Source organism: Vipera berus, assembly GCF_964194415.1.
Source record: "Vipera berus genome assembly, chromosome: 2".
In the NCBI taxonomy this organism is placed as follows: domain Eukaryota; kingdom Metazoa; phylum Chordata; class Lepidosauria; order Squamata; family Viperidae; genus Vipera; species Vipera berus.
Window position 1 is genome coordinate 39,712,568 of NC_138203.1, and position 19,298 is coordinate 39,731,865.

The following is a 19,298-nucleotide window of genomic DNA, read 5'->3' on the forward strand; positions in this document are numbered from 1 at the left end:
AGAAGATTTCCTTCCTCTCTTGTTTCCATTTCTTGCTCTATGGTAATCTGTTAAAGTAATGAAGAAATTGATGGCTTCACAATTAGCCATTAAAAGTATGTTCACTTTATAATTATTACAGCAAATTTCCAAAATCTACAATTTATGGTCCTTTGTTGCAAACAGACTATTTTTAGATGCAACAGGAAAATGCAAGTGGATTAAAATTCTAATTTGACAAAGAATGTACACCCTCGCAATTTCAACAGCAGTATCATCATATTAGTCTCAAACATGGCAAGAGGAAGAGACACATGGGCCTCTGTTCCTCATGAAAAAGTGGTAAACAAAGAACTTTTGATATTTAAGAGAGAGAAAGACGATTCTCCAAAATAGAAGCACTGTTGAATTATGTCAGTGTGGCAGACATTTCAACCTTATAATGACCTCTCATCTTGTTTTGCCCTACAGCAAAACTCTTATTTCTCCACATTTAAGACAGAAGGAATGCACATCTGCAGTGAGGTCTAAACTCAAATTTGTCACCAACATAACCAGAACTCTGTATACAATTATATTTTTATTTTCCAATACTCATCTATAGCAAGATTTTTAGTCCTTTCCATATTATACTTCCAAGCAATATATTACAATATATATTTTGAAAAAGAAAACAGCCACATTTTCTAATCTTTTAATCTTATCAAGCCACCAAGATTCTTTATGGCAAAATGAGTGATATTTGTGTGAGATCTGTATTTAAGGAACAGTCATTTCACATGCATTGAAATTTACATTCTTCTAAAACTATCCGTGGGTAGGGGAATGGAAATAGCTTTGCTTTAAGAAGCCAGAAGAGGGCACTCATTAGTAGTCAATCAAATTCTATTTAAAATCTTACAATGGAACAAAGTCAAGAATCTTGAATAGATATTTCCAAAATGAAATAGGATTGAGTAACTAGAATTCCAGAATTGATAAGAAACATTTTCCAAGTCTTATAACAGTGGGCAATACTAATAAGGACAATTGTAAATTGCTGTAATCTACATGTTCTGGCCACAGAAATAACCCCATTTTAAAGCAGCATGGTGTAAGCTATAAAATAGTATACATCATCAAGCCCAAAACAACAGTCACAGTACTTAAGATTTTCCTTTGAAAAAGTCAAATATGGGAACAATAGACAAGAGATTTTCTTTCAGCTGAATGAGAGTGTGAATCCTGGTAATAAACTATTTTTTAAAAAAAAAAAACAACCCATATTTTAATCAGCGGTATTGTGGCAAATCACTGCTGAGCTAAAATCCTTTTCCTTGGTAGGAAGGGAATGTGAGAAACATTTGGGACTGTTTGTGTAATATGAAAAATGAGGCTAAAACAGAAATGGGCAGTAGAAGTTTAGATCTGCCTTTCTTTGTTTATGCAGATGACTTAGGTAATTTTTCTTTTGATTAAGTGTGCACGCTTTGTTCTCTATGTTATATTTTCCTGTAGAATCACTTATGTATATTAAATGCTGTTTTTGTACACTGACTTGGATTGTCAGAAAGCCAAGATAGAATACAAGTAAGAAGTAGAACCATTATGCCCTCGTACAAAGTGGAAGGCAAATGATCCACTTGTTAAAGCATTTTCTGGAATAACATCAAAAACTTCTACACATTGCATGTGACAATTTCCAAAAAAAGTTTTGAATCAGCTCTTTTATTTATCTGGTGCACTTCCTTATAAGAATCTGCATAACTACACATAAAGAGATTTCCCTTAAAAAAAGACTGCTTAAGTGTAAGGAAATTGGGAAATCTCAACATTGAGGAGGTGCTTGTGGATAGGATTTTCAAGGAATAACCTAATTCAGGTCTTAATAACATTATATAGAGTTATTTTAGGACTGGCCTCATGCTAACTCTCTGTTGTGGAGTCTGTAACCATTTTAATAAGGTACATAAAACATCCTTCTGTTTACCTGCACTGGTGCCTGCACCGGTTGTGAGGTCCCCACCCATCAGGCCACCTAGGAGAGGACAAATAAAATAGTCAAACTGAGAGAGGAGCTGAAGAAACCACAAAGGTCAAGCAGCAATTACAGTTTATTCCTCAAAGTAATGTGAGCCCTTGAGGAGTTTGCACCACCAGAATTTTCATAAAGATCAGGCTGTTTGAGCCACCCTGACTGCTGCCTATGTACAAAACGATCTAATTCCTCCTTCAAAGCATAAGCATTATTTAGTGGCTTCAGTGGGAAATAGCTCAGTACAATATTGAGTGAGTTAATAGGGAATAAACTATTACAATAAATGGTCAATTAATGAACTATTATAATAATTGTCAACTTCTGCAGTGACATTGTATACATATAGTCATTAACATTTCACAGATTTTTTTCCATCCCCTTTTCCAACTTGGTGACCCTCAAACGTGTTGGAAAGACTTGTCCCTTCCACCCTGATTGGAAATTCTGAGAATTGCAGACACATGGGTAAGTGGTTGGAGGAAAAGTAGCTTAATTTCTACTTAAAAGCAATTTCTCACCCCAGCCACTGTTGTTAACCCAGCGTTTGGCCAGTAAAGTTATTTAGATTCTCTTGAATCTTGATGCCACATGGGCAAAGCCTTTTATGGTTTGGCACCAACCTACTGTCAGGACCATGTTCATCTGTTAGAATCAGCTTGTCCTGTTCAATCTTTCTGGGAAAAGCACCAGTGATTCCCTACTTTGGGGAGTTGAGGGGAGATGAAATGCAGGAGTGCTGCATTTTTGTATCAATACCAGCCTCTGGAATCACCTTCCACTGGAACCTAGATGGAGTTCCATCAGAGGACATTTAGGACTGTTTGGGAGATTTTCTGGTTGTTAGGTTTCAGGCTTTATATAATGTTAGTTGGACAATGAATGTTTTAAAGATTTTTGCATTCTGCAAAGCTGTCAAGAGTTCTGTGGGATTGAGGTGGGGTATATAACGCATAAATAAATACAGCCTTGAGATGGAAATGTATGTGTATCTGAGTGTATAATGATAAAGACCTTATTTCAGAAGCTGGATTTAGTCAGTTGCCTGCAGATTCAAATGACCCATAATCCCTTCTGTTTCAATTTCATTCCCTAGCTTTAATGTTATTACATAGAAATAGTCTTTTTGCATTTTATGACTAGAGTAAAAACTTAAAACTGTCTTAAAAAGGAGGTTGTAACTGAGATTTAACAAAAGAGACAATGGATTAAGATCAGAAATCAGAAGATATGGCCCACTGGGAATCTTTTTCTGCTACCTTCCTCCTCAACCTGTATGCTTTTCAACTGGGCTTGCATAATAGTGTCCAAGAGACTAAATCCACTAATTTTTATGTTTCAAATATAGTCTTCTTATGTTACCTATTTCTAGTTTTCTAGAGTATTTAGAGCCTTTTAAAATGTATCTTATTTAGTTGTAAATACTAAGGCTGAATTACCTTAGGAAAGAATAGCATTTTAGGATAAGGGACTATTATCGCTTTAAAACAGTGACCCACAACCTTTTGGACACCAGGGACCGGTTCCATGGAGAAAGTTTTTCCATGGACCGGAGGGGGGCATGGTTTTGCATGCTGCCTGCATCCTGCCATATGGGGCTTCACTTGTTTGCGTGGCCCAGTTTCTGGCATGTCACCAAATGGTGCTGGTCCATGGACCAGGGGTTGGGGATCCCTGCTTTAAAGACAACGAGAGAGAAAAGAGCTGGAATGTAAAAAGAATACTGCCAAAATTATTCTGGGTATGGATACTGCCAAAATTACTTTGGGTCAATCTCTCCACAACTGAAGTACCCACAGCGGGATACATTTTAGCCACCAATGAAGTTCACACAAACATACATTCAGAGAATAAATGTATGCCACACAAAGAAACCCTAGTCTACAAAAAGTGATCAGAAGATATGTGTCTACCAAGAACCTGGTGCTGCTATAAGTATACTGTGGGTTTGCTAAATTTTTGAAAAGGCTGGGCAGGAATCCATGGTAGATTCAGGTTTTTTGTTTTTCAAAAAAAAAATATGTGACCTTCATATTGGCAAGTAGTCAGACTGTTGAAGAACCCAGACATTGATAGAATACTCTTGCTTTGTAAGTTACAAACGATAGATATAGAAATGTTATATTTGAAGCAAAGAGATGAAACTAGGCAAAACGTACCTGTGTTACCTGCACTTGGTGGTCTATGTGTCACCCCAGGAGACATGCTATTCCGCTGTAAGGAAGGGTGGGTCAGAGGCAAAAGGTTGGGGTTACCCAATGAGCTAACTGGGTTGCTGTATACCAAGCTGTTGTGGTTGGACACTGGGATAGAAACTGGCATCTCAAAGTTAGGTGGTGGAACAGCCTGTAGTAATAATAAAAAAGGGAAACAAAAGACGAGAGTAATATAGAGGTATTCATACATTATTCTGTACTTAGATCAGATGTTTTATAAATTCTGGTTAGAAAAAAGGAGTTAGGAACATAAACTGTCATCCCTGGCAAAAAAATCATCCCTTGCAATGGATGAATTTTAAAATTTTTAAATTGGTAACGGATATGTCTTCTCTACCCCATCTTTCCAATTTCCCTTATATTAAAGGGTGCCTGGTTTGGGTGTTTCCTGCCCCACTTATTTTTTTTACAAGCCTTGTTTCATTAAGGTTTCTTCCACTTATTGAAATCAATATTACTTAGTAGTGGAATTCTAATATGGTGTCACAGATGAAAGATTATAGATAACTGTATATGATTATGAGAGCCATACTATATAAATAAATATCAGAAAGTGAAAAAAATGCAAAAGGAAAGCATTTATTTTCAGTATTATGAGATTTAGAAGAATTGTAAATTATTCAGTGAAAAGCAAACTGGCTGAACAATGGTTTCTTTGCAAAAAATAATAATCTCAATTAGTTCTTTATAAATATATCAGGACCATGAACAATAGTGTTTATCATATAAACTGAAATAATGTGACTTGATGTGACTTGATATCTAATTCCATGAATGGATTTCTGCTCATACAGTGCTCTTATTCTTGGTATTCATAGAGAGAAGATCTGATTTGCACCTATCTTTCATCCCTTCCATTAATTCCCATTCTTCCTTTTCCTACAAAAAACTGGTTTAAAGTTACAGAATTCTCCAAACGTTTAGGACAGGTGGTCCGCAGAGAACGTGTGTGTCAAAAATTCAATTTGACAGCCATAAGTGTGTGACTGAAGCCCTCTTCTGAACTTTTTTATCCCCTCCCACTACAAATGCCCCTGATTAGGGTGTAGCACAGGAGGAGAAATATTACCTTTTCCAATTTCTACTTGGAAAAAAAAACTTCCTGGGTCAGAAGCCTTTCTGCAAACTTTAAAAATAAAACCCCGACTGGAACCATGACTTCTGTGCAATGCTAGCTTAAGCAAATGTTTGCAATTTGTCACTATTAATGCAGCAGATTAAAAAAAAAGATTTTATTTGGTAAACCAGAATACATAATCAGATGGCATGTCAAAACAGCAGAGCAGAATTGTTCATTACTATACTTATGCATTATCTTTGGATTTTGAATATTTCTTAATATAGGCAGAAGCAACCCTATTGAGACTATTACTATGAAACACATTGTGCAGCCTGCAGTCCAGTAGCATGATGAAATTGTGGGATGAGATTGACCTCTGGCCTACCTTCCAGTTATTTAATTTTTAAATAAAAGAGCCATTCTGAAAAGCCACTAAATTACAATGTCCTTAGTAATATTTCATAGCATTCTTTTGGCCTTTGGTTATTTAATTTTATTCATCCACAACTATCTCCTTACTTTCTTCTGTGCTATAGAGTATAAAGTGACTAAATGAACTTCAGTAAGGAAAAGAAGAAAATGGATGAAATACTTAATATTTCCAGCCTTTGTGATTCTATTTTTCAGCCATTACATTACCCCATACTAGATCAGAAGCAGAGCAAGGGCTTTTCAAATAAAATATATTTACATAGCTTGTATGATCAGCCTGTAAAAAAAGTATGATGTTGAAAATTCTCTATGTGACATTCCTTATTTGTGAAATCTAAGATACCAAACAACAACAACAACCCAGAAACTCTTTAAAAAAGTGACAACCGACAATGCAAATCACTTACTGATAATGCTTTGATCACAGACAGGATTATTTTTTCTCATGAAACTGTTTCCACATGTGTTTTATAGAAACTAGCCTAACAATTTATTTTAATCAGGTGGTACCAGATCAGTGGTCAATAGAGGTGACAGGTAGTTAACCCTAGGTCAATAGTATCTTTTCAAGGCACTCAGATTACAGTTTAAAGACTCTCTTCACATTAAACAAAAACCTGCTATGTTCCATCTCTGTTTTAAAGACAACGCTATTACAAAGCATAGATCTGAAACAAAGCCTAAGGAAAGCATCATGGGGGAAACTAATTGACACAATATCTTCATGCAGCAGCTATAATTTCCAGAATTTGCTTGCAACTTCTTTACTTCTGGTAATGTCAGGTAAACTATCAAGCTGAACATGTTCGTTCCACCTTACATGCTCACCTGGTAGTATTGTAGGGAAAATAACTGCTTCTGTAAGTAGCTATCATGGTGCACCGATAGTAAACTAAAAAAGCCAGTCACAAGAACCTGTGAACAAGAATGGTGTTTTTCATTCTTTGGTACATCTGAAGCAGGGGTGTCAAACAGGCGGCCCATAGTCCACATGTGTCACGTGCAGGCCATGCCTACCCCAGCTCCGCAAAGGCCAAAAACGTCATGATACATCATGTGATGCAATCGAGTTTGACACCTGTGATCTGAAGTATCTCTTAGGGTTTTGGCTGAAAATGCATTTTTACAAGTTGCAGTACAATACAGAAAACAGGCATTCACAGTAACTGGTTGCAGGTACGGCTCACACTCTCCCATTTTTGAAATAAGCACCACACAGTTCTTGAGCAGTATACTTTCATATCAGGATAATACTAAGCAGTGACTACCTAACCCAGATGGAAATGGAACAAGAAGTACAGCAAACATCAAAAACTGAGCTATTAAAGCAATATTTCAATGATTATAAAGGGGACACCAGCCTGGCAAAGTTGTCACTTGGATGGTCTCCATGGATTCAAATAAGAGGTGGAGGAAGAAAGGGAGACACATTTAAGAATTTAAAGACACTAAGATGGAAGCTTGATTGGCACAAAAGGAAGGCAAGAGTTAGTTTTAAAGATATAGACATGTCTTTTTGGGGGGATTTGTAAGGACAGAACTTTAAAAAAAATCTTTTTTGATAGACTAAGGGGAATCTTTAAAAAATATAAACTGATTTCATATTTAGGTTTTAGATTTTTAAAGGAAAACAAAATTAAGCTTTTAGAATAAAACTTTGAATTATACTATAGAATTTAGAATCTTGTAATATAAGATAGTATTTTAACAACTGTTGAATGGTTAAGACAAATTTTTTTTCTAACAATTGGTGATTTGTTAAAATGGAAACTTGAATTTATTGTTAAATCATAAGAATGATTTGTAGTGAACAATGTAAGTTTTGTAGACAAGAGAATTATTCTTTACTGAAATAGGGAATTGTAGATTACCCAAAAAGTAAGCTTTCTTCTGTATTTTATAGGCCACTTGAGAGTATTTTATTGCAATTAGGTAAAACTTAAAAACAGGATTTTGATATCTATTAGTCTAATTACATTGAAAACTTTCCTAATTGATTAGGTCATATCTAGGAATGTACTAACTTGATTACTTTGACTATGTGAAAACTAAGGGAATTAGAGAGGGAATTTTTATTGATGCAACCTGAACTATTTACAAACAACTTGTTATTTGTTACTTTTCACTACCCAACCACCATACTGCTTCACAAGTACATGTATATGTAAATATTGAAAAACCAATAAAACCTGAATAAAAATAAAATAAAATACTAAGCAGTGACTCTGAATCTTATTCAACAGAAATGATTTCTGTTTCAATTTTACGGATTGATTTTACTGTGATCTGCTCAATTTAAACTATTATCTACGTTATATTGATAATTATTGATATTGTATTTTATTATTGTTTCTAAGCAATACTTTTAGCTGAGTTAGATGAACAATAACCAAAAAAAGAAAAGACACCTGTTGTTATAATCACCACTATCACATCAGACTCTGCTAGGCTTTTTAAAAATCACAATATCTGAAAATGGTTCAGGAAGCACAGTTGGTTCAAAATGAAATGACTAGAATATCCATTTATTTGTTACTGCATTTATATTTCCTCCATTTCCTTTGGGAGCTCCAGGCAGCTTACATTCAAGATGTCCTAGGTTAGTCCAACACCCTAACACTTATATTATCCTAGTTCTCCTATGGAAGATGGGTAGTCACTACCTGCCCCATATCAGTTATACTGGGTGTTAAGAAATAGGAGTTTCTCAATGTTACATCCTAATTTTGGAACAAAGAGATAAGTCTTTATCACTGCTGGATCTTTTTCTGAAAAATATCAAAAAGCAAGCTAACTAACAAAAATATCTTTAGGATTTTTATTCTAATTGTACTTAGCTGAACTCTGGTGCATTTGCAAAAAAAAGCTTCTACATTATTTTTGAATTTGAGCTTTTAGTATTAAAATTGATTATTGTATTTTATGGCCTTTAAAGTTTTGTTACCTCTCTGTGAAAACAAAACACAAACTTGTAAAGACTGTTCCATAGAGATGAAATTGAGAATAGTGCATGTAAAAAGTCATAAACCTGTTAAAAACTATTTCTAATTCGGAAGGAAAGTTTGAGAAAGTTAAAGGGTCCTGCACATTCTTCCCTGTAGCTCTTTTAGAATGTCTGAAGATAATCTAAATTTAGTGAGAATCATTGTTATGTGTCAAACTAAATTGTTTAAAAGACTACCTTGACTTTCCTTTAGACCAAATTGGAAAACAAATTTTAAAAACACTTCTGCATTCTTGATGTATGTCTGCTTGAGGATGTTTTTCAACACATATACTACAGCAAAGGAAGAAGCATGCATTATGATGAAGGTTTAGTTTCTTAGGAAACATGTGCACCATATAATTTGAAATATCATACAATTATGTATCCAAGTATAGAAACACAATGGGTGAAATTCACTCTTTAAAGCTCAGAGCCCAAATTTTGGGGTTATGCAACAGGAACTTTTGGGAACTTGTGAGCTAGGAATAGAATCTATTATGTAGGGAGTTTCAGGAACTCCACTTCCAGCACAACTTTCTGGCACTTTTGGGTCCTCCTGAAGTAGCACAAATTCTTAAAAAACTTTCAGCCACATCCTCCATGTAGAAAACTTTAGCATACAAGGGTACAAATCCAAGTAATCAAATAGTGGAGAAATGCCCATCTAGGGGCTCAGAAATGAAGAGCTACTTGTAGCACATTATGCTACTTTCTGAAGTCCAACTACAGCTATACTTTGGGCAGAGTTCCAGGCTATGGTAGAACCATAAGGTTGGAAGAGATTTTTAACTTTCTAGCTAGTGGAGGAACTACTAAAACATATCTGACAGATCACCATTAAGCCTCTGTTTGAAGACTTCTAACAAAGGAGAACTCACCAGATGGTAGCCTGTTTCACTAGAAAACTCTCCAGGTATAATAGTTGCTGTTCAGCGTCAGCTGTTCATGATATTGCTTTCTGATTTCTCTCTGAAGCCTAGTTAATTTAACCTTGGGCCGACCTAACTACAACTGCAATAGGGATTGAGTGATTCTGAACCAAATAGTATAATGCCATTAGAAGGATTCCTTTCTTCTAAGAATTAGGGTAAGTAGGGTTGGACTTTACTTATAGGTAGATTTGTGTATACATACTATAATGCCTTGTTGTTATTGCTGTTGTTTGTTTGAAGTAAACTCAATAAACTTAAAACAAATTGTATTTTGAAAAAAGCTATAATTTATGTCACACAAAATCTAGACAGTTGTTGCCACATGAATTTCTACCAAAGTGTCCGCAACAATTCAACATCCAATTTGTTTCAAGCAGTAGAGTCATTTGAAGCAACTTGATCTGATAGAAAGCCTAAAAGTTTCAAGAGACAGCTATAGGGCTGTCTACTCTCATTCTCTCTCTCTCCTTTAGGATCAGCATAGAGTATAATATTTTCATAACTGTTTAACATACTGTGCATACAGGGAAATTATGAAACTACTCCTCTGAAATGCTAATAAATGCTAATATCTGAGTTGCACAGGAGATATTGTGAATTATTCCCTACATTTTAAAACAATCTCCATTTAATATTATGTTCCTTTGCAAGCTAAAATGACTAAAATTGGGAGAATATAAATACTACTTCTGGATCTGGCAAGAAATCTCTATAGATTGGTGGCAAATAGCATATAGCAGGTAACTAAGTTTCCCAGAAAACTCTTAATTGTTATAGTAGAGAAACACTGAATTTGCCCATGAATAACTGCAAATTTTTGTGACATATCAGAATTGTGGCAATTCTGAATCCTACTTTTCACATTAAATTAAATAAACATGTAAACAGGCTGACATAAAAAAAGCAAACAGTTTCCTGAAAGCAAAGAGAAAAACCAGCTAGCTCTCTAACAAATTTCATATGGAGAAGCTCATTTGTACCTCTTTTGAGGCTAATTAAATAAATGGAAAACTCTTGTTTTAATAATGATATGCTCTACAAAAACAGATATGGTCCTTTAGCCAACGTAGTACTTGTAGTCACTGTCATTTAATTGTACATGTTCTTTCACCTCAGTAGTGTTTTTGAGATGTTCCAAATGGAATCTGTCCATTATTCTATTTTCTTCTCTGTCAAATTGCCAGAGAACAAAAGCATATTATATTTGCAGCAATTATGGAACCACATAAGAGATCAACTGTAAATTTCTAGAGTAATTATGTTTTTTTTTAAAAAAATATTCAAATACTGATCATTTTGATAAATACACTTCCAAAATATATTCCAATAATTTATTCCAAAATTGTGTGCACTAGTGCTCTTACTATCTCGACAAAGTGATTTCTATACTTGTTTATAGTTTGTAGCACATATAAAATTGCCATAAGATGCTTCCATTAAGACATATTTAAGGCTTTAAACAAATAAAATAATATTTCTTAATCCCCATTTCTTCAGGAATAAATATATATCTTGGTTCTATATGAAAATATTTCTTCACAAATTATTTTTAAATCTCTATTGCTTCATTATATTTATTTATTATTCAGAGTGGTACAGTTTTGAAATTTTGATTTTTCTATCATCAGACAGACACCCTAATCCACTGCTGAAGCTATATGTACTTAGGAAGCTATTTTATGCTGAGACAAACCATTATTTTTTATTTAATTGAAATTCTCTATTTCAACATGTAGCTACTCTTCCAAATATCAGTCCTACGTGCAATCTTTTTATCTAAAGACCCACAGGAACATCTGATAGTAGAGATTATGTTTTGATGGGTAACAACTCAATTCCCATGACCACATTTGTTAAGATTTCATAAGACCAGAGTACATTTATTTTTTCACATCCTAAAAATATTCCTTCCTCCAACAGTGGCATAAATATTAAAATGCCTAACTAATTTCAATAATGGATTCTTAATGTTTCTATTTCAATAGGCTTTCCCATACTTATTTTTATAAGAAAACATTGAACTACCTTATTTAATTCTGTTTTGTAAATGGAAGTATACTGCTAGATCAGGGGTAGGCAACCTTGGCTCTTTTATGACTCATGGACTGAAGTCCATGAGTCATAAAAGAGCCAAGGTTGCCTACCCCTGCGCTAGATGATTGCTTTAATATGTATTCCCATAGTTCTTGAACCATCAAAAACATATGTCAACATAACATTGCTATGTTAACTGCCAAACTGCCTCAATAACAGTTTGATAATGTTCATACTGTATAATACAGTTTTAATTCAGGACAGGTAAAGGTAGATTCCCCTGGCTTAATTTCTTCTTCCCTCAAATATCATCTGCTTGCAGGAAAACATCCTTTTATCAATCTCAAAGTGAGCTGGATTGAGGAAGAGTTTTGAAAGAGGCCTAGGCTGGTTGGATTAGCAATCAACCAAACCTGGTATAAAAAAAATGTAGCATCATCAAGTAGTCCCTACAAAAAAGTTTGGGAGCCAACTCCTTACCTCTTTGATCCCTGGTCCCAAGAAATGAAAGGGATTGGTAAAGAAAAAATCATCTCTCATTTTGAGGAAAAGCCAGTTGTGGATGATTGACCACAGAGAGAAAAGAGCAATCAGGAGTGTATGAAAGTGAGAACAAGTGAAAAAGAGTGAGAGTATGCTAGTGAACAAGAAAGCAAATGAAAGTAAGTGTGGAAGGAAGACATGCATTTCATGACACATAAGATATTAAGCAAGATACACAGTAACATTCTTAACAAATTTTAATTCCAATAATTGAGGGTTAGAGTAGATAATCTTGAAAACTGAGTTTGGAATTTTCCAGACCTTTTTTTATTTTAACCTTTTAAAGATCTTTGAAGTTTTTCATTTTCTTTTTCCTAGGCTGATTGCATCTGTTCTATTTGATAAGTCAATAATAATCCTTCCCATCTCCAGATACTCCATCTTTCTCAGTGTCAGCACAAACTCTCAAATAATGCTTTTCAAGTGCTTCAGGAAACCCTGGCCAGACATTAAAAGGGAGGCTGCCGCTGTGGAAACCTGGTCTCCAAGTAGCCAAAATGGACCTGGTGGGCAGTGCCCAGCAATTAGTTGGGAGAGGGCATGTCCACAAAAGATTAAAGTGGCCAGTATGAGAAGGTCATATTCCATCTTTAGCCATGTTATCAAGAAATTCAACAGTGAAACATACCAAATTGTGTCCAAGGCAAGGACTAGTTAAGAGACAGGGAAAATGCTACTATAAAACTGGAATAATTAAAGTCGAATCTAAGTGGTTTCAGTTATGGTCTGAAGACAGAGGCAACATTGTGAGGGTTAGAGTTTCAAAATGATTTCTGAAATTTTTCATTCTATAGTTAGTAAAGCCTCTACACTGTAATTCTGCATGATTTTTATGGGCTGTCTGAAATTTAAAGTTATTCCATTTTAAAAAGGACATATCCCTAGTTCTCTAAAGCAAAAAGATAAAGGTAAAGGGTTCCCCTGTGCGGTTGTGTCTGACTTTAGGGTGTTGTTGTTCATCTCTGTTTGTTAACCAATGGAGACAGTGTTGTCCAAAGACATTTCTGTGATCATGTGGTCAGCATGACTATATGCTGAGGTACACAGAATGCTGTGATTTTCCCACTGAAGTGGTACCTATTAAACTACTCACATTTGAATGCTTTTGAAACAGCAAATGGCTTGTGGGAATCTAGCTGAGCTAAGACTTTGCTGTGCCATATGCTCCAACTGCCTTCAGGAATGTAATTAAGTGACAAAACCATTGCAAAGACAGACTGCCCCACAAATGGACTTTTTTGAGGCATTATAATGGGGGAGCAATTATCAAACCTTGTATTATTGTATGGCTCTAGGTGGAAGGATGATTTACTGATTTATATTCCTGATATTTTGGTAAGGCACTCTTAAAAAATATGTCTCCTTGAAAAGATGCCACTCGCTTTCCAAGAGAAAATTTTCCAAGATTTTGTCTTAGTGAAGCTGCTGACAGGCCTGGAAAAACCAGGTCCACACATGAGGTTTCAATTAACTGATTTATTGCTAAACGCCTATGCATAGGAATCTTCTCTAATGGTCTAATGGTCTGCACCTGGTTAGAGTTAGATAAGGTTCAATCACAATCAAGGGGGGGGGACTTATTTCCTTTGTTTCTGTATAACAACTCTAAACTGATCTCTCTTTTTACCCCTCCCTCTGGTTCTGGCAGTACTTCTCCTACAGCTGCTCTGCTAACCAATCAACTTATATTTGTCTCTTTATATATAAATAGATATATTTCCAGAAAAGCACTGGGTGGCAGCCACCCATTATTTTTATTCATTAAAGAAGACCTGGGCAGTTCTATGTGGGGTCCAGAAGAAATTATATTAGCACTAAAAATAGTGTAAACATGGGTTAATTGCAGGCTTCCTAGTTATGAGTCTGGGAGCCCAGCAGGAATCAAGAGAGATGGCTCTCAGCTCATTGGTGCACAAGAGTTCTTTGTTGCTTACTCATGAATTAATGAAACACCAACTTCTTTGGAAGGTTATTAAACAAAGAATGTAAGTTTTACAAATTCTATAATTTGTGGAAGTCAGCAATGTCCTATTTGAGTTTCCACAGACAAAAGGGCCTATGAAAGCTTTGGGTGTGCTCCAATGTTCCTCCAATATATTCTTTTTAATTGCAATTTGAAATGTAGCACAAGAGGAAAATGTCATCATGTTAATCAGAATTAACGTAAATATAAATTAAAATTCAACGAAATGTAAGTTTTCTCTTGGCCTACATTTTGGTATGGCTTGTACCACATCATACAAACTTCAAATACAGCCTTTAGCTTGAAAAGTTATACATCTCTGCTATGAATAATAAAATAAAAATATAAACTGTTTTTGGTGAGAAGACATTGAAAACCCTTCTTACCCAGTGAAGTGTTTAGTCTAAATGTAGCTCAGATTCTTTATATTAGTTTAGCGGTCTCACAATTGTTTCAGTTCTGCATTTCTAACAGGCAGATAGGACAACTATTATATCAAATGTAGTTTCCTTGATTGAACTTAATTCTTACATCTTTATCTTTTAAAACTATTTTCCTCTCTTTTATGTCACCCTGCCAATTGTAAACAATGGAACATGTGCATTTATAAACACAAAACACCCCCACACAGAACTTTGTATTGGCATGCTGAATGCAGCATTTTTATCTTTTCTTACTACAGCCACTGCATGATCTTTAATACAGAGAAAGCATACATGCACATGGTCACACACAAACTGTTTTTGCACATAACTGCTTTGTGTGTAACACTTGAACAAAATTTCAGCTACTATTTTAAGAAGGAGAGAGAAGGTAGTTATTTGCAATGACAATTTACCATGGCCTTCAGAACAAGAGAGCGAAGTTTCAGAGAGTAGGATCATCACACGTGCTACCACCAACATAATCCACTAGCCAGTGTTTTTTTCATTATTCAGTACTGATCAGTATTTTATTTATTTATTTTATTTTATTTTAATTCCATTTATATCCCGCCCTTCTCCGAAGACTCAGGGCGGCTTACAAACTTAGCAGTAGCCTTCATTCTATGTATATGTCTGCTTATTAGGGCTTTCACACACACCCCAAGCGGCATTATTACAAAGAGATTTTCTCTCTCTCTCTCTCTCCCTCTCTCTGTCTCTCATTGCATGAAAAATATTGTTTTATTTTTAAAACAATGCTTTCCAAGATTGTGCTGTATATTTTTAATTTATCTACAAAATGTCACAATAATCTGATTTCATGTATAGACATATACTTCCAGCAATGATGATGGTGATCATGTCATTCAATAATATCTAATGGCTTATTTTCAAAGACAGGTTAAAAAAAAGTGTGTGTGTGTGTAGATAGATAGATAGATAGATAGATAGATAGATAGATAGATAGATAGATAGATAGATAGATAGACAGACAGACAGACAGACAGACAGACAGATAGTGATAATTAGACTATTTCTGGTTTGAAGCATTGCTAAGATTGAGACTGCTAGAATGTATTCTATATGTATAAAAAAGTTTTGCAAGACCTGTTTCTTATCATTTCACTATTATCAATACTTAACAGCCAATTCAAGGAAGGTGAAAGGAAATGCCTCTTTAAAAGTTGTTTAAAACATTGACAGAATTTGTTTCTGCATGATGTAATACTGGACGTTAATACAGATGGGTTTAAAAACTGACACTGAACAGCAGCATAATAGCAGAACTTCTATAGTAATAAGTACTTATTACTGCAAATGCTAGGTATAAGAAGTTAACAGCTGCGAACAGGCTTCCTGGCTGGCTACTACAGGAAACAGGCTGCTAGGCTAGTCTTATCTCCTACAGTTTTTCCAATATTATTATAAGAGAAGCTCCATGTGTTTTTCTTTCCATCTTTTATTACATCTGGTTCCTTATTGCAATTCCATTTGAGTAGAAGTCTGAGTTTCCCATCAGAAGCCTAAGTGAAGGGATTTGAAAAGAAGCAAGTCTAAAACAGTAAGATTTCCACTGAAGAAGAAAGAAGGGTAGGAGACTTCACAAGGCCATTTAGTCAATAAATCCTAATAGAGCAACAACGTCAGGTTGAAGCTTAGCCAAAATAAAATCACACTGGAAACTTCAAAGCTCTCTTTTTCAACATATGGAATTAGGCAAGTGAGAAGAACATGAATGGGAAATGAAATATGAGTGTGCATGCATTTAATTAAAAATTGCATACACATGTTAAGAATTTCAGAAAATAGTACTCTTAACATTGGTCCCATTTGAAGCTTTTCTGGCCTCTTGAATAAAATATTAAATTCTCCAAAAGTTTGCCTTTTATTAGAAAGGCCAGATAAGTTTTGTTAAGTGTTCTTTTTAACACACCTGAAAAATATACTGCTTTATGAATGCTTTTTAAAAAATCTAATAAAAAAATGGCAATAATTCTTAATACCGGTAGCAAATGTCTCCCATCAGGAAAACAAATATTGCACATATATGCAGCTTTACCTATGTCAGGTATATTTTGTTGTTACTGTTTTGAGACCCAAAGGTGCTTTTTCCAAAAGGCAGCTGGTCTTTCTTGTTTTTTTTCTCCTTTGAAAACATTTCATTTCTCATCCAAGAAACTTCTTCAGTTCTGAATGAAAGAACTGAAAAAGCTTCTTGGATAAGAAGTAAAATATTTTCAAAGGAAAAATAACCCCAGAAAGTGCAGTTGCCTTTTGAAAAAAAAGCACCTTTGGGACAACCGTTACCTGGATGATTGAGAATCTCCATAGACATACTGTTTTGAGAGCATTTTTAATTTTGTAAATAGTAACATTCTGCAAATACTGACTTTCAGAAGAATGAACTAATTTTGTCTGATCATTGCAGATAATAAGAGTTTTGTTTGAATTTACAAACAATATAAAAAGTTATTTTGGTAATAGAAAAGTATCTTTTTTATTGCCTTAATCTCTATTAACTTTATTATTTAAAGCAATTGTAAATATGACCCACTTTTTATTTTGTAAAGACCACGTGCCTTAGGGCTTTCTCAAATTATTGAGCAATTCTGCCGAATGGTGTGTTTGACTAGCTCATCCTTTTTAAGACTAAGAGAGACTCCAACCAAACTTAAATTGCTGCAAATATAATTGATACCTGCTATGGATTATCAGACTTATTCAGAACAAAGATGAAAAAAAAAATCCACACATATTTTACACGGATGTTAAGTAGATAGAAAGAGCAAAGTAACAGGATAAATGGTCAAAGTGGTAATGTCTATATCAGGTCTGCACACCATATGGTTTGAGGGCCTCATGTAGCCAGTCAAACAACCTTATGCAGCCTACCAAATTTTTTAAAAAATAAGTAAATTGACAGTACCACTGCTACCATCCCAAAAGACATGTTGCCAAGCATCTCCAAGTTTGGCTGCCATCTCCAGTACTTATGCTGTTCCTTTAGCTGTGGAACAGCTGATTAGCACTCCAAATATTTACTAGTACTAATCTGAAATAATAGTGATAATACAACAGAATGCCCAAAGTCAAAAAATCATTCCATTTTCAAACAGTGTAGATCAGGCATGATTTAACTTCCAGGCCCAAATGCCTGGGAAACCATTTCAGGATTTTAATGCCTTACACCCCCTGAGCTCTAAGAAGATGCTGTTCCATAGATGCTGCAACAGAAAAGGCACAATTTCTAGGTACTACTTGATGACATTTCCTAACAGAAGGGACCATGAATGCGTCAATCCTGGTTCTGGTGGAGTGAACAGAAGCAATCAGATACAGGCAGTCTCTGCCATGGAGGGCCTTATAGGTGACAGTCAACACCCCAAATTATACCCGTAGGGGGCCTATGAAGATTTCAGAGCACAGATTTCACGTGGTTGTATCACAAAGTATCCAAAAATGTGCGGCTATATTCTGAAACACTGTAGCTTCCAAATACTCTTCAAGAGCAACCCCATGTACAACACAGTACGGTACAGGTAGTCCCCAACTTGCAAACATTTGTTTAGTGACCGTTCGAATTTACAACGGCACTGAAAAAAGTGATATGCGATTGTTTTTGACACATCCATTGCGGCATCCCTATGGTCACATGATCACAATTTGGGTGCTTGGCAACTGCCATGTATTTTTGACAGTTGTACTGTCTTGGGATCATGTGATCACTATTTGTAACCTTTCCAGCCAGCTTCCGACAAACAAAATCAATGGGGGGGGAGCCAGATTCACTTAATGACCACAATTCACTTAATGACCACAATTCACTTAATGACCATTTAATAACTGCAGTGATTCACTTAACAACTGGGGCAAAAAGGCTGCAAAGTGGGGCAAAACTCTCTTAATAACTGCCTTGCTTAGCAATGGAAATTTTGGGCTCAATTGTGGTCATAGGTTGACAACTACATGTCATTTAACTGGAAAGTGATTAATGCATGATAAGGAAAACAGTGTAAATATCTACTTAGTTACAGTTGCCATCTGCTTTTTTAACAGGTGGTGTGAATCTAGGAGATCTCCCAACTGACACTGCTTGGTATATGGAGTGCTTCCATTTTTGGAGATGTAGATGGAAAGTCTTTGAATTCAGGAGTGCAACAAAATCTACCACCATATATTCACACATTTTTTATTTCTATTTTGTATTTTCTACACCTACATTTTCTTTTTCTTTTTTCTAGTTTGTATTAGTTTTTCTGTTGTAATTGTAATCTTTAATAAGATTACTCTAAAATTATGTATGTAAAACATGTATGGAACCTGGGATTTAGACTTTGGATCACTTCAGCAAAAAATGACGACTTTTAAAGTCATCGGTTGTTTTACTTTAAAGGATGAATACTATATCCCTAAAACATCCCAGAGCAGTATTTATAATTACATTTATTGACATCTCAGTTAGGGCATGCAGCATTTTAAATCTTGGAAACAACAGGGTGATTATTAAATCCAATGACACAAAAAACCCTCTACAATTACTTTTTATATAAATTCTGTTAGTGTGAATCATTTTTTTTAATTTAGATTTATATACCGCCCTTTCCCGAAGGACTCAGGGCAGTTTACAGGGTATTTAAAAGAAAATCAATACAAAAGTTAAAACAAATTAAAAAAGATTAAATGAAACCCTGAGAAAAAATAAAAACCCAGTTAA

General features: G+C 35.0%; 1 protein-coding gene across 10 annotated transcripts in view; it reads right to left on the reverse strand.

Annotated features, from left to right (window-relative positions):
• The window catches only part of MEF2C (myocyte enhancer factor 2C), a 191,128-nt gene that overhangs the window by 33,666 nt on the left and 138,164 nt on the right, over positions 1-19,298 (reverse strand). For all 10 annotated transcript variants that reach the window (XM_081320825.1, XM_081320823.1, XM_081320817.1 and 7 more), the window contains 2 exons: positions 4,153-4,339; positions 1,949-1,996 (listed from right to left, as the gene is read on the reverse strand). In XM_081320825.1, the coding sequence (XP_081176951.1) occupies positions 1,949-1,996; positions 4,153-4,339 (235 nt within the window). The remainder of the gene's footprint in view (positions 1-1,948; positions 1,997-4,152; positions 4,340-19,298) is intronic.